The sequence below is a fragment of the Acomys minous genome, assembly GCF_964271855.1.
Source record: "Acomys minous genome assembly, chromosome: 20".
Classification (NCBI taxonomy): Eukaryota; Metazoa; Chordata; class Mammalia; order Rodentia; family Muridae; genus Acomys; species Acomys minous.
In genome coordinates this window covers 12806618-12820873 of record NC_140502.1, presented here as the reverse complement: position 1 = coordinate 12820873, position 14256 = coordinate 12806618, and the positions used below count along the sequence as shown (strand labels likewise).

Below are 14256 nucleotides of genomic sequence, written 5' to 3'. Positions count from 1 at the left end.
GTTGCCAGGAACTGAAGTCAGAACCTTTGAAAGAACAGCCAGTGAGTGCTCTTAACCTCTCAGCCATCTCTCCAGGTCCCTAAGTTCAAGTCTTGATGGTGGAAATAATGCTATTGTCCATATTATACAGTTATAAACATCAGAGTATATATCAAACTGAGAAGCTAGTAGTGATTCAAGTTCCCACTGCTATATGACACATACATACTTTTAAAATATATATTTTATTAATTTATTCATATCACATCTCAGTTGTTACCCCATCCCTTGTGTCCTTCCATTCCTCCCTCCCTCCCATTTTCCCCTTACTCCCCTCCGCTACGACTATGACTGAGGGGGACTTCCTCCCCCTGTATATGCTCACAGGGTATCAAGTCTCTTTTTGGTAGCCTGCTATCCTTCCTCTGAGTGCCACCAGGCCTCCCTATCCAGGGGATGTGGTCAAATATGGGGCACCAGAGTTCGTGTGAAAGTCAGACCCGACTCTCCACTCAACTGTGAAGAACGTCCTGTCCATTGGATAGATCTGGGTAGGGGTTTGAAGTTTATGGCATGTATTGTCCTTGGCTGGTGCCATAGTTTAAGCAGGACCCCTGGGCCCAGATCCGCCTGTCATAATGTTCTACTTGTAGGTTTCTGGGACCCTCTGGATCCTTCTATTTCCCCATTCTCCCATGCTTCTCTTACCAGAGTCCCAATAGGATGTCCTCCCCTCTGTCCCACTTTCATGGTGAGTGAAGACTTTTATGGGACATGCCCCTTGGGCTAGTGTCCAGATATAAGCGAGTATATACCATTTGACTCTTTCTGCTTCTGGGTTAACTCACTCATTATGATCATTTCTAGTTGAATCCATTTATCCACAAAGTTTGGGAATTCCTTGTTTTTAATAGCTGAGTAGTATTCCATAGTGTAAATGTATCACAGTTTCTTTATCCATTCTTCTGCTGAGGGACACCTAGTTTGTTTCTAGATTCTGGCTATTAAAATATAGCTACTATGAACACAGTTGAGCAAATGTCTTTGTTGTATGGTGGAGCATCTTTTAGATATATGCCCAGGAGTGGTATAGCTCCATGTTGATTTCAAAAGTGGTTGTACAAGTTTGCACTCCCACCAGCAGTGGAGAAGTGTTCCCCTTTCTCCACATCCTCACCGGCATGTGTTGTCACTTTGCCATTCTGATAGGTGCAAGATGGAATCTCAAGATCATTTTTATTTGCATTTCCCTGGTGACTATGGATTTTGAGCATTTCTATAAGTGTTTCTTAGCCATTTGATAGTCCTCTATTGAGAATTCTCTGTTTAGTTCTTTACCCCATTTTTAGTTGGATTGTTTGGTTTGGTCATGTTTAATTTCTTTAGTTCTTTATATATTTTACATATTAGCCCTTTGTCAGATATAGAGTTGGTAAAGATCTTTTCCCAGTCTGTAGGCTGTCTCTTTGTTCTGTTGACAGTGTCTTGTGCCTTACAGAAGATTTTCAGTTTCATGATGTCCCATTTATTAACTGTTGATCTTAGAACCTGAGATGTTGGTGTTCTGTTCAGGAAGTTGTCTCCTGTGCCAATGAGTTCTAGTCTCTTTCCCACTTTTTCTTCTAACAGATTTAGTGTGTCTGGTTTTATGTTGAGGTCTTTAATCCACTTGAATTTTAGTTTTGTACAGGGTGATAAATATGCATCTATTTGCATTTTTTACAGGTAGACATCAACTTAGAGCAGCGCCATTTGTTGAAGATGCTGTGTTTCTTCCATCGTATGGTTTTGACTTCTTCGTCAAAATCAATTGACCCTATGGTGTGTGGATTTATTTCTGTGTTTCAATTCGATACCATTGGTCAATTGGCCTATTTCTATCCCAATACCATGCCATTTTTATTACTGTTGCTCTATAGTACAACTTGAAATCAGGGATGTAGATTCCTCCAGCAGATTTTTTATTGTACAGGATTGCTTTAGCTATCCAGAGTTTTTTGTTTTTCCATATGAAGTTGAGAATTGATCTTTCCAGTTCTGTAAAATATTGTGCTAGTATTTTGATAGGGATTGCATTGAATCCATAGATTTATTTTGGTAGAATGGCCATTTTTATTATGTTGATTCTCCCAACCTATGAGCATGGGAGATCTTTCCATTTTCTGATATCTTCTTCCATTTCCTTCTGCAGAGGCTTGAAGATTTTTTCATAGAAGTTTTTTACTTGCTTAGTTAGATTTACACCAAGAAACTTTATATTATTTGAGGTTATTGTGAAGGGTATGGTTTTGTAATTTCTTCTTAGCCTGTTGTCATCTGTATACAGGAGGGCTACTGACTTTTTTGTGTTAATTTTGCATCCTGCCACTTTGCTGAAGTTGTTTATCAGCTGTAAGAGTTTTTTGGTAGAATTTTGAGGGTCATTGATGTATACTATCATACCATCTGCTTATAGTGAGACTTTAACTTCTTCCTTTCCTATTTGTATCACTTGATCTCCTTTAGCTTTGTTATTGCTCTAGCTAGGAATTCCAGTAGTATATTGAAGAGAAATGGAGAGAGTGGACAGCCTTGTCCTGTCCCTGATTTCAGTGCAATTGATTTAAGTTTCTCTCCAGTTAGTTTGATGTCACCTATAGGCTTGCTGTATATTGCCTTTACTATGCTTAGGTATGTGCCTTGTATCTCCGACCTCTCTAAGACTTTTAACAAGAAAGGGTGTTGGATTTTGTCAAATGCTTTTTCAGCATCTAAAGAGATGATCATGTGTCTTTTTTCCCTTCAGTTTGTTTATATGTTTGATTACATTGATGGATTTCTGTATATTGAACCATCTCTGTATGCCTGGTATGAATCCTACTTGGTAATAATGGATGAGGTTTTTGATGTGATCTTGGATTCAGTTTGCCAGAATATTATTGAGTATTTTTGCATCTATGTTCATAACGGAGATTGGTCTGAATTTCTCTTTCTTTGTTGAGTCTTTGTGTGGCTTAGGTATTAAGGTGACTGTGGCTTCATAGAACGAGTTTGGTAGTGATCCTTCTGTTTCTATTTTGTAGAATAGTTTCAGGAATATTGGTATTAGTTCTTCTTTGAAGGTCTGGTAGAATTCTGTGCTGAATCCATCTGACCCTGAGCTTTGTTGTTGTTGTTGTTGTTGTTGTTGTTGTTGTTGTTGTTGTTGAGACTTTTGATGAGTGCTTCTATTTCCCTGGGGGATATAGGACTATTTAATTTGTTTGCCTGATCTTGATCACCTTTGGTTGATAAGTAGAATTTATGAAGGAAAATGTCCATTTCATTTAGATTTTCAAGTTTTGTGGCATATTGGTTTTTGAAGTTAGTTTGGCTAAGAGTTTGTCAATCTTGTTGATTTTCTCAAAGAACCAGCTCTTGGTTTTGTTGAGTCATTGAATTGTTTTCTTTGTTTCTAATGTATTGATTTTAGGTCTGAGTTTGATTATTTCCAGCCATCTATTCCTCTTGAGTGTGTCTGCTTCTTTTTTTTCTAGAGTTTTCAGATGTTCCATTAAGTTTCTTGTGTGTGATGTCTCCAATTTTTTCATGAAGGCACTTAGTGCTACAAACTTTCCTCATAGCACAGCTTTCATTGTGTCCCAAAGATTTGGATATATTGTGCTTTTAATTTTCATTCCATTCTAGAAAGTTTTTAATTTCTTTCTTTATTTCATTCCTGACCCAGTTGTCATTGATTAAAACACTGTTCAGTTTCCATATGTTTATAGGCTTTTTGCTAATTCTATTGTTGATGCTCAGCTTTAGGTCATGGTAGTCTGATAAGATGATGCAGCGAATTATTTCAATTTTTTGTATCTGTTGAGCTTCTTTTGTGACCAATTATATGGTCAGTTTTGAAGAAGATTCCTTGTGGTGCAGAAAAGAAGGTATATTTTTTTTCTGTTAGGTAAAAAGTTCTGTGGATGTCTGTTATGTCTATTTGATTCATTACCTCTGTTAGCCTGGTTGTTTCTCTATTTAGTTTCTGCCTTGAGGATCTGTCCATCGATGAAAGTGTGGTGTTGAGGTTTCCCACTTCTGTTGTGTTGGGGTCGATGTGTGATTTAAACTTCGAAAGTAATTATTTTATGAATTCGTGTGCTTAGTATTTGGGACATAGATGTTCAGGATAGTAATGTCTTCTTGGTGGATTTTTTTCCTTTGATGAGAACAAAACATCTTTCTCCTTCTTTCTTGGTCAATTTTAATTTAAAGTCTACATTATTGGATATTAGATTGGCTACTCCAGATTGCTTTTGGGGTCCATTTGCTTGGAAAATCTTTTTTCCATCCCTTTACTCTCAGGTGATGTCTATCTTTGTTGCTGAGGTGTGTTTCTCGGATGCAGCAGAACGATGGATTTTGGTTTTTGAATCCATTTCGTTTGCCTGTGTCTTTTTACTGGGGAGCTTAGTCCATAGATGTTGAGAGATATTAGTGACCAATGGTTATTGGATCCTTTTATTGTGGGGTTGGTGGTGATTGTGTGTGGCAGCATCTGTTTTGGTTTGGCTGTTATGTGATTGTCTATATACTGTGTTTTCTTGGGTGTGGTTGACCTCATTGTGATGGAGTTTTCCTTCTATGGTCCTCTGTAGAGCTGGGTTGGCATTTAGATATTGTTTAAATTTTGTTTTGTCATGGAATATCTTGTTTTCTCCATCTATGGTGATTGAAAGTTTTGCCTGAGATAGTAGTCTGGGTTTGTCATCTATTTTCTTTTAGCGTTTGGATGACACTAGCCTCTAGTTGCCACTGCAGCTGCAGCAACAGACCCTCTGTTCCCCAGGAGGTTGGTGCTCTTTCCTGTATTTGAGGAGAGCAAGGTGTTCAGAGTTGGTGCCTTGAGATGCCGGGGTGGGGGTGGGGAGGTGAGGGGGGTTGCCTGTCCAGCTGCAATGAGGGGCAGGCTTGGTGCTCCTGATTAACAAATCAGCCCATTTCCCAGCCTCTGTTACTCTGCCTTCCAGACAAGGTCCATTCTGTGCACTGCCATCTTCTCAGTCACTTTTATATTATTCTTAAATATACTGTGTAATGTTCCACAATCATTCTACTGAGAATATTGTTGGGTTCCCCCCCCCATATTTATCATTTAAAGCAATTTTTATTTTAGTGGTCTGAGATTATTTATTTCTTATAATTTCTTTGATGTAATTAACCTCCTTAGAGTGGAATTCACCTTTTGTCACCTTCTGTAGGGCTACATATGAAGATAGATATTGCTTAAATTTGGTTTTATTATGGGTTGTCTCAATTTTTCCATTGCTGTGACTGAATGTTTTGCAGGGTATCATAGTTTGTGCTTGCATCTTAGAGTCTTTAACAATATGTCCAGGCTTTCCTAACTTTTAAATTTCCTTTGTGAAGCCAGGTATAATTCTAATAAGTATACCTTCGTATGTTACTTGGTCTTTCCCCCTTGAATCTTTTAATATTTTTCTTTGTTCTGTGTGTTTAGAATTTTTTTATTATTGTGTGTAGAATGAAATTTATTTCCAGGTTCAGCTTATTTGGTGTTCTATGTTTATTCTATCTTTGTAAAGACATCTCCTGCTTTAGGTTAGGGAAGTTTTCTTCTGTAATTTGGTTGAAAATATTTTCTATGCCTTTGAGTTTTAAATTCATCACCTTATTATATTCCTATAATTATTAGATTTAATCTTTTAATAGCATGCTAGATTTCCTGGACGTTTTGTATCATGAATTTGTTTAGATTTCACATTTTCTTTGATAAATGTATTCATTTATTCTATTGTGTCTTCCATGATTGTGATTCTTTCTTCCAGTTCTTATATTCTGTTGGTGATGCTTGCCTTTCTATCTCCTGATCAAGTTCCTGTATTTTTAATTTCAATATTTTCCTCAGTGTGGATGTTCTTTGTTACCTCTATTTCCACCTTATGGTATTAAATTGTTTCATGTATATTCTTCCTCTGTTTCTGTTCTTATAAATTCATTCAAGGGATTTATTTATTTCCACTTTAGGACATTTGTCACATTCACAAATTGTGGTTCAAAATATTCTCCTTTTATTTCAGTTCTGTTGGAATATTCAGGATACACTGTTGTAGGCTTTCTGGACTTTTGTGGAGATATCATCCTTGGTGTTACAGATATTGTTTTTATGCTGTTACCTAGACATCTGACACTGGAAAGATTGCAAATCTGGGTGTTGATATCTCATCTTATCTTTGTCACAGTGGTGTTTGGTTTCTTGGTTTCTGTTGCCCTATGTGGTTCTTAGGAGCACATGCTGGAGTAGGGGGCTGGTACAAAGCAAAGAATGTGTGAAAAAAAGTTTGGAGTGAATTATCTGTGTGAACCACTGGAGATAGGTGCATGAGCGTAGGGAAGGTGCAGTAGGTATTAGGATACAGAGCTAGGATGTGAATGGACAATTCTGACTGGTATGGGGGGAATGGAAAGTTGTGGGTCTGCAGTTATCTTACCTGCATTTCTGGAAGGAGTGGTCTGTGGGTTACCTGGGAGGGCCTGAAGGAGTCAGCATCTAAAACAAAGCTTCAGTGCTGGGGCAGGGCATTGTTAGGAGGAGAAAATCTGGTAATGTACTAGTGATAGGGCCATTGAGGGGAAGGGAGGCTGCAGCAGGTTTTGTGCTTTAGATCTAGGGCTGAGACTATTGGATTTGTTTTGGAGGAGCAGAAGGAGATTTGAAGGCCTGCAGTTAGCCCTCCTGCGTTTCTGGCCAGAGTCTAGAATACTACTGTTTGTTGCTAATATTAGAAATGGGAAAAAAAACTAGTACCACCAATTAAAAATTATAATATGAAAAGATCTATTATGTGCTAAAATTAGACAATATGAAAATGCTATCAGGAGAAAGGCAAAATAACCATGGAAAGAAAAATAGTTCTCAGAGAAAACTAGGAGCTTAGTTTTTATTTTCAATGATGAAAAGTAAAAAACCCATGTGATAACCCCAAGAAATTAAGCTTTTATGCTTTCACAGATATCCTAACATACATCAAGACTTTCTTCATCAAAGTCAGTGAACCTGGATATGGGAGAAGCAAGTTGACATTGCATGATATTATTCCTAGCTAGCAAACTAACCTTCTGGAGTGACATATGTTAAAAGAAGACACAAAATATAGGATAACATATAATTTATTCTTCAGATATCTTATGCTGCTCTTAGACAAGCACACAACTAGGATTTCTGCTAGTGAATTCACAATTACATATGGGTTATTAGTCTCATAAATTTTAAGCAAAATCTCTGTATGTCCTGCAAATAATTAGAATGATTTTGTTTTGAGACACACTAGTTGAAGAAAAAAGATTATAAAAAATATGGACCTTTGTTGTACATTTGATCCTCTAACCCATCAAGAATAAAAAAATTACTTCCTAATATTATTTGAATTTTTGTGATAACAATCTTTCATCCATATTTCCTGTTTCTTTTCTTGGGAGGGTGAGATATGAGACAGGGTTCTCTGAATCACAGGCTTATTTGTATGTATGTCTTGCTATAGTATGATGTGCTATAGATTTCTGGCAATCTACCTGCTGCAACCTCAAAAGTACTGAGATTGCAGGAATGAGCCACCATGCCTGGTTCGTGAAGGACAATGCCCAACATATTCTTATAGATTAAAATAATAATGGTTGTTATAAAAACGGGTGGCCATCTGTTTAATCATTTGGACTGTGTTTTTCAGCAGCTGAAGAGCACAGGACAAGGATACTTAGGATCTCTGAATATCAACAGTAAGGGCGAAACGGTAGGGAAACTTGCAGCCAAAACTGATTTGACATGCCTCAGCAAGAGACGAGAGTCCACAAAAGAAATGTGAAAGAAAGTACAAATACAGTCCAGAAGATAAAAGCTCGAAAATGCGATTACTAGCATCAGAATGGTGTGGGCTGCTCTGGTCTCAGCGTAGCTTCTGTGGTTCTGATTTAGGGTGTGAATGTGCTGTAGTCTCTGATGGTGTCTGTTCAGAAGAATCACCATGGAGACACTGGTCCAGACCATGATGCTGATGAACATGGTGTCATAAACAAAACGCAAGAAGCTCATTTCTGTACTGAATCCAAAGGTGGAGCAGACCCACTTGCTTTTAGAGTCAGTGTCATTGCCTGTGTTCTGTGGACCAGTGACCTTCATAGGAATGTAGACACTATTTAGGACATTGAACAGCCAACAGCTGCAACTGGAATAACTCACCACCTTGGGGAATCTTTGTCTGTGCATCACTCTACAACCGTTACCAGGAACAAGTGTGACAAACTGATAAGTGCTCAAGACACAGGTGGAGCACAGGTTTGTGCCTCTAGCCACCAGGTAAAAGAAGTAGCCAAGTTTACATGTAAGGTTGCTTGGGGGCTTCCTTAGAACAAAAACAGTCATATTGTTTAGAGCTGCCAAGAGGAGGAGAATCAAGAAGTTGGCCACAGCTAAGTTCGTCAGAAGGACCTGTACGGGCCTCAGTTGAGAGTCAGTCAAGATTGGAGAGAAGTTACGGACAAACAGAAGGACGTTGGCCACAGTCCCAACTCCAAACTGGCAAAGCAAGAAGATCTGAAAAGCCACCTCCTCTGTGGTTTTCAGGGCACGATTAGGAGATAGCATGTAGAAGGCTTCCTTGAACAACAATGGGTTAATGATCAGGTTGGGCAGCGTTTTGCCCAAGTCTTCCTAGTTATCTGGGATTTCAAGCGATTTGGAGTCTTTTCCTTTCCCAAGAAGGGAAGCACAGCTTTATCACAGAACAGGAGATTTGTTTGCAAAAACACTGAACGGACATTCATTCAGAATAGCAGATTTACGATTATTTTACTTTCTCTTGCCTCCTTTATGGAACTGTGTGTGTGTGTGTGTGTGTGTGTGTGTGTGTGTGTGTGTGTGTGTGTGTGTGTGTGTTGATAACCCTAACTTTGTTGGAAAACAACATGACACACATTTTAACACACTATGGGTTCTGCATATTCATACATGAACATTTTTAGATAGGAGTGCATTTTTTGCTTCATTACAATTCAGTGCCTTTCCTCGTGTTATAAATTATGTTAATTAATACAAATTTTTTTATTGGGGAGATTTTCTGGACAATACCCTTCATTCAAATTTGTTGCACTGTATGCGAATATTTCCAGGCATACTTGCAGGCAAAACTGTCATATGCATAACATGCATAATATAAAATAAGTATACTTTTAAAAATATAATACAAATTTAAGATTTATACTTTAGAAAACAATGTGAATGAGGTATGTCACCCCAAAATGAGCCATCTGGTTTTGATATTTTTTTTACACTACTAATTATAGTAATATTATACAAACTATTTTTGAATTAGTTTCTAGTGTTCTATTCACACAGACGAAGTTAGATTTTTATATATGTCATACATGTGGGAAAAATCTTAGGGACATAAGCATATCATTAATTGATAAATATCTGTATATTATATGTTTTCCTAAGGAGTCGGGTGCCAGAGGCCTATCTACATGATCGTTTTCCAGGTTTCATCACGCAAAATCTCAAACACTAACACCATCATAGTATCGGCCCATGTAGACTATTTGAAACTCTTTGAAAGCTCAGGTTTGGTCTGCAACTTACTTGTTTTATTTTGTTTTCCACAGGAACCACCATCTTCCATTCACAGATAAAAACCTGTCATCTCACATACAGATGTTATATTAAAGGACATTTTCAGAAGAAGGCTGAGCCATGAAGACAGGCCTTTCTTTAGATGAACGAAATCACTTACGTAATTAGGTAAACTGTGGAGACAAAAATGAAAGCGTTATAACAATTAATGTTGGCTTCAGACATACCCTGTGTGTTATAGAAAAGAGAAGATAACTTTAAGCAGAAATGTGCCATTGCAGGAATCTCTACTGCCCGGACGCAGCAAGGATGGAGATGCTCACAGGGACATGGTCCAGCTCCTGAACCGTTACTGCAGAAACACATGCTTGACTTCCTCTCCCCTTGAAGATCTTCCCTGGGAATCTATTTCCTAAGACAGATCAAAAAAATATGCCTACCTGTCCAATGAGGCCAGATGTCAAAGCTCATAAAGGGACACTGTCTGGGCCTGGCATCCCTCAGAGACTCCATTACTCTGCCATCTGTAGTCGTATTGTGTCTTTGTGAGAATGCTGTAATACTCTAATGAAAGAAAAGAAAAACCACTGATACCCAGAGCAAATCATTATTTTCACTTTCTGATAACTAATAATGATGCCCAAGAGTTTGCTAGGTATTATTAATGAGTAGCCGTGCACAAGTTAGAAGAAGTTTTTCCATGTTTCCTTTGGGAGAATCTAAGTTCTAAATTGATTCAATGTGTGGAGGTGCACTCCAAGGGAAATCAAGGGATTTGTTAGGTGTCTTTACGGGGTGTGTAGTACAGCATATGTGTTCACTCCTGCAAAATCGTTTGAAATCAAGTATTTCCAAAAAGGCCTTGCAATCTGGAGTCTTGTACTTTTCCATGTGTGATGAGACATTTATTCTGACAAATCAAGCAATTGAAGTTTTACCTGTAGGTTTTTGGGTTATTCCAATGCCCACTTATTTTGAGGTAAATTATGACTCCTCTTCTGAGACAGCCAGGGAGGCTTATTAAAGGTATAGTAGACTGTGCCATTTTGTATAGAATTTTACATGTAAAGAACCAATTCTGTACATATAGGCAAAGATATATAACATGGTATGGATTGAGCAATCAGTTACTAATTTAGAGAAACACCGATGTTCATTGCTGCTTTATTTGCAATAACCATGAAAGAGAAAACTTTTTGTTTGTTTGTTTGTTTGTTTTTTCAAGACAGAGTTTCTCTGTGTAGCCTTGGCTGTCCTGGACTCGCTTTGTAGACCAGGCTGGCCTTGAACTCACAGAGATCCTCCTGCCTCTGCCTCCCGAGTGCTGGGATTAAAGGTGTGCGCCACCACACCTGGTGAAAGAGAAAACTCTTAAATGTCTGTATCAAGAAATTAATAAGGCAATAGTTTTTCTTTACCCAGTTAGCTCCCCAAATAATTGACACAGAGAGACTATGGTTTATTTATTTATTTATTTTTAAAGATTTATTTATCATGTATACAGTGTTTGTCTGCATATACACCTGCTCACCAGAAAAGGGCACCAGATCTCATTATAGATGGTTATAAGCTATCACGTGGTTGCTGGGATTTGAACTCAGGACCTCTGGAAGAGCAAGACAGTGCTCTTAACCTCTGAGCCGTCTCTCCAGCCCTATTTTTTTTAATCTTTGAAACACAAGAGCTGGGCAAATATCAGCCCTCTAAGCTATTTAGCTTTCTCAGCTACACACCCAATGTTACTTTCCAGTAAGTCTTTTCTGTGCTTGGATCTGTGCCATCAAGCCATGTCCTGTTTCTCCATCTTCTTCCTACTCCGGTCTCTCTATTTCCCTACCTCATGCTCCCTGCTGAGGACCCCAGCCTGGGCACTGAAGCTCCACCTACCTCTACTATGCCAAGTCCCAGGCTCCAGCCTTTCTTTCTTTTCAACAATCAGAGAATATTGGGGCTCAAATATTTCCACAAGAAAGGCAAGTGTATGTGAAAATGCACTCATCTATGTGGCACCCCGATACTGAGGCTCAGAATTTAGTGTTTTCATATACAGTTCTAGACCAACCCCAAACAAATGTCCACCAGGTGATGAATGGGTAACGATGATGGGGAACATTTATACCGTGGGGTACTATTTATCTGTTTCTCAAAATTAAATGATGAATTTTGTCCATTAATAGATGGTTGAGAAGCAATGATTCTGACTATGTAACCCAGAACTTCAGACAAGTATTGCTCACTTCCCACGGCTTGTAGGAGGCATTAGCTTTGAATCTGGAGTTACGTGTGTTTCCTTTGGAATAACTATATAAAGTTCAGGAGCCGAGTAGATTTCTTTTGGTTTTGTTGAGCCGTATAGTGGATTGAAACAAAATAGACCACAGAGTAAAATTGTGATCCGTTGTAGAAAAGCTATTCTCATTGGACATTTAAGTGAGTTTCTCTTTTTGGCCAAAGTTTCCATGCTTGTCTAAATAAATACTGCACAAGCAATATAATGGGTTACAATTATTTTCATTAAAAAAAATAAATATTTCTTATCTATATATTCATCACATAAGCTCATAGTGAGTTCAGAATGACAAAGGTTGACAAGGACTAAAGGTTAACAGGGTTCAAGTGGTGACAATATATGGGTTTTTTTTTCCATTAAGACTCACCTGGCTACACATTTTCCAGCTATCTCTCAATTTATAGTGAGTTCAGAGCAATAGTTCTGATTAGTTCATTGTGTGTTATCTGTGTATGCAGAGACTCATGACTTCATCCCCAGAGCTATAGTGTAAGCATACCTGAGCCATAAGCCTGTTTCAAGTCTGTCTCTATTCTAGTGAAGTTTATGTGTCAGTGAAAAGTGAAAAAAATCACAGAATACCCAGCACACTTAGTTATTCTGTAGAAAAGGATGAAAAAGTTATTTGAGTGAATTTGGGAATCAGTTATAAAAAGCATCCTCATAACGATTCTGTAAAAAATCTGCCTGGCAGAGAAGAGCACTTATATCAGAGCATATGCAATGAATATATATATATATTTCTTGTATATAAATTTCTTGTATTTGCTGCACACACACACACATACACACACACACACACACACACACACACACACACACACACACACGGCACACCAAATACAAGCATAGAAAGGTAATCAGCAGCAAGAAGCAGTCTAGAGACCCTAGAAACTTTGCCTACTAGGGCACACTTACTACAGATAGTGCAGCAGTGGGCCACCTCCAGGAAGGTCACTTGCTTGCTTCAAGTCTATTCCTGCATGAATTGCTCCTGATACTTACAGACGCAAAGTGAATGCTGCGCCTCTACACTTTCCGATACCTCTTCTGACCCGTCCGATTAGAAGGTGTTTTCTGATGATGGGAGGAATTATTCCGTTGTGGCCCAGAGTTAAGCATTTGACTAGGTCTAACAGTAGAAGATGTTTCCTTTGTATCTTGGTCTCCATCCCTGATCCTGAGACATTAGTCCTCTTAAGGCTGCTGAGCATGAGCTGCTCTTTCCTCTTTCCCTCTTTACTGCTCTTTTTATACAGTTTGAATTGATTGACCTAGCAAGAAGTGATTTCTTTTAATGTTTGACTCTCACCCAAGTCGACTCCAAGAGGCATCCCCTAATTAAAATTGAATGACATGCTATAGATGTAGTATTTAATAAGAATACCATTGTGGGTGAATTTTTGTAATAACTGAGTGATAATAGTAAATTCTATTTTGCTATGGGGGATAAATACAGGGTTATTTAATTCTTATTTGAAGGTTAATGTGTCAAATTGGAAGGAGCAGAGAGTAACCCTGTGATCAGACAATGTAACCCATTAAACTGATATTTAAGGCACATGGACTTAGTCTGTCTTACGCAATACTGCAACAGAACACATTTATATGCAAGAGAACGGAGGGTTGTGGATAACTCACCCACTGAGAAAATTGTATTCTCACAAGAAATCATTTCACACCAATGAATGATGATAACTTTATTCTTTCACTCTGAGATTCCATCTTATACCTGTCAGAAGGGCTAAGGACGAGTGGAAGTAGGAATAATGGACATTGTACAGCATAAGCTAGGATAAGGGCTGGAAAATATGGTGAGGGGAGGTGCTGGGTAAATCAAAACACTAAATATTAAAATTCCTTAAGAATATTTCTACTTTGAAAGTTAATCAAACATATCAAAATAAACTTAAAATGTAGGATAAAATGCTAAAAATAACGAATTTGGGATTTCTTAAAGATAAATCAGGAATCTCACGTCTTGGTAATATTTGTGATTAGACTACAAAGGTAGGAAAATGGTTGCATTTGCTGAAGTTGAGCATAAACATACATACGGAAAAAATCACACTTTTTTATTTTTGCAACATTCTATTGAGTATTTTATGATTCTGAAAAGAAACATAATTTGTGTTACAGAATGTAATTTTTTTAGACGCTGTCTCTTTAATTTTTGAAATCAAAATATAATTGAAGGGCCAGAGAGATGGCTTAGTGGTTAAGAGCACTGGCTGCTCTTCCAGAAGTCCTGAGTTCAATTCTCAACAACCACAGAGTGGCTGACATACATCTGTAATAAGACATCTTGCCCTCTTCTGGCTTGTATCTGTACATGCAGATAGAGCATTCATATACATAAAATAAGTACACTTTAAAAAAA

General features: G+C 38.0%; 1 protein-coding gene across 1 annotated transcript; it reads right to left on the bottom strand.

Moving 5' to 3' along the window:
• Positions 1-7684: 7684 nt before the first annotated feature.
• LOC311591230 (vomeronasal type-1 receptor 4-like) lies at positions 7685-8602 on the bottom strand (the record flags this gene model as incomplete). Its single annotated transcript, XM_084770644.1, has 1 exon — positions 7685-8602. The coding sequence occupies one exon, from the start codon at positions 8600-8602 to the stop codon at positions 7685-7687; it is 918 nt and encodes a 305-aa protein (XP_084626770.1).
• Positions 8603-14256: the final 5654 nt, after the last annotated feature.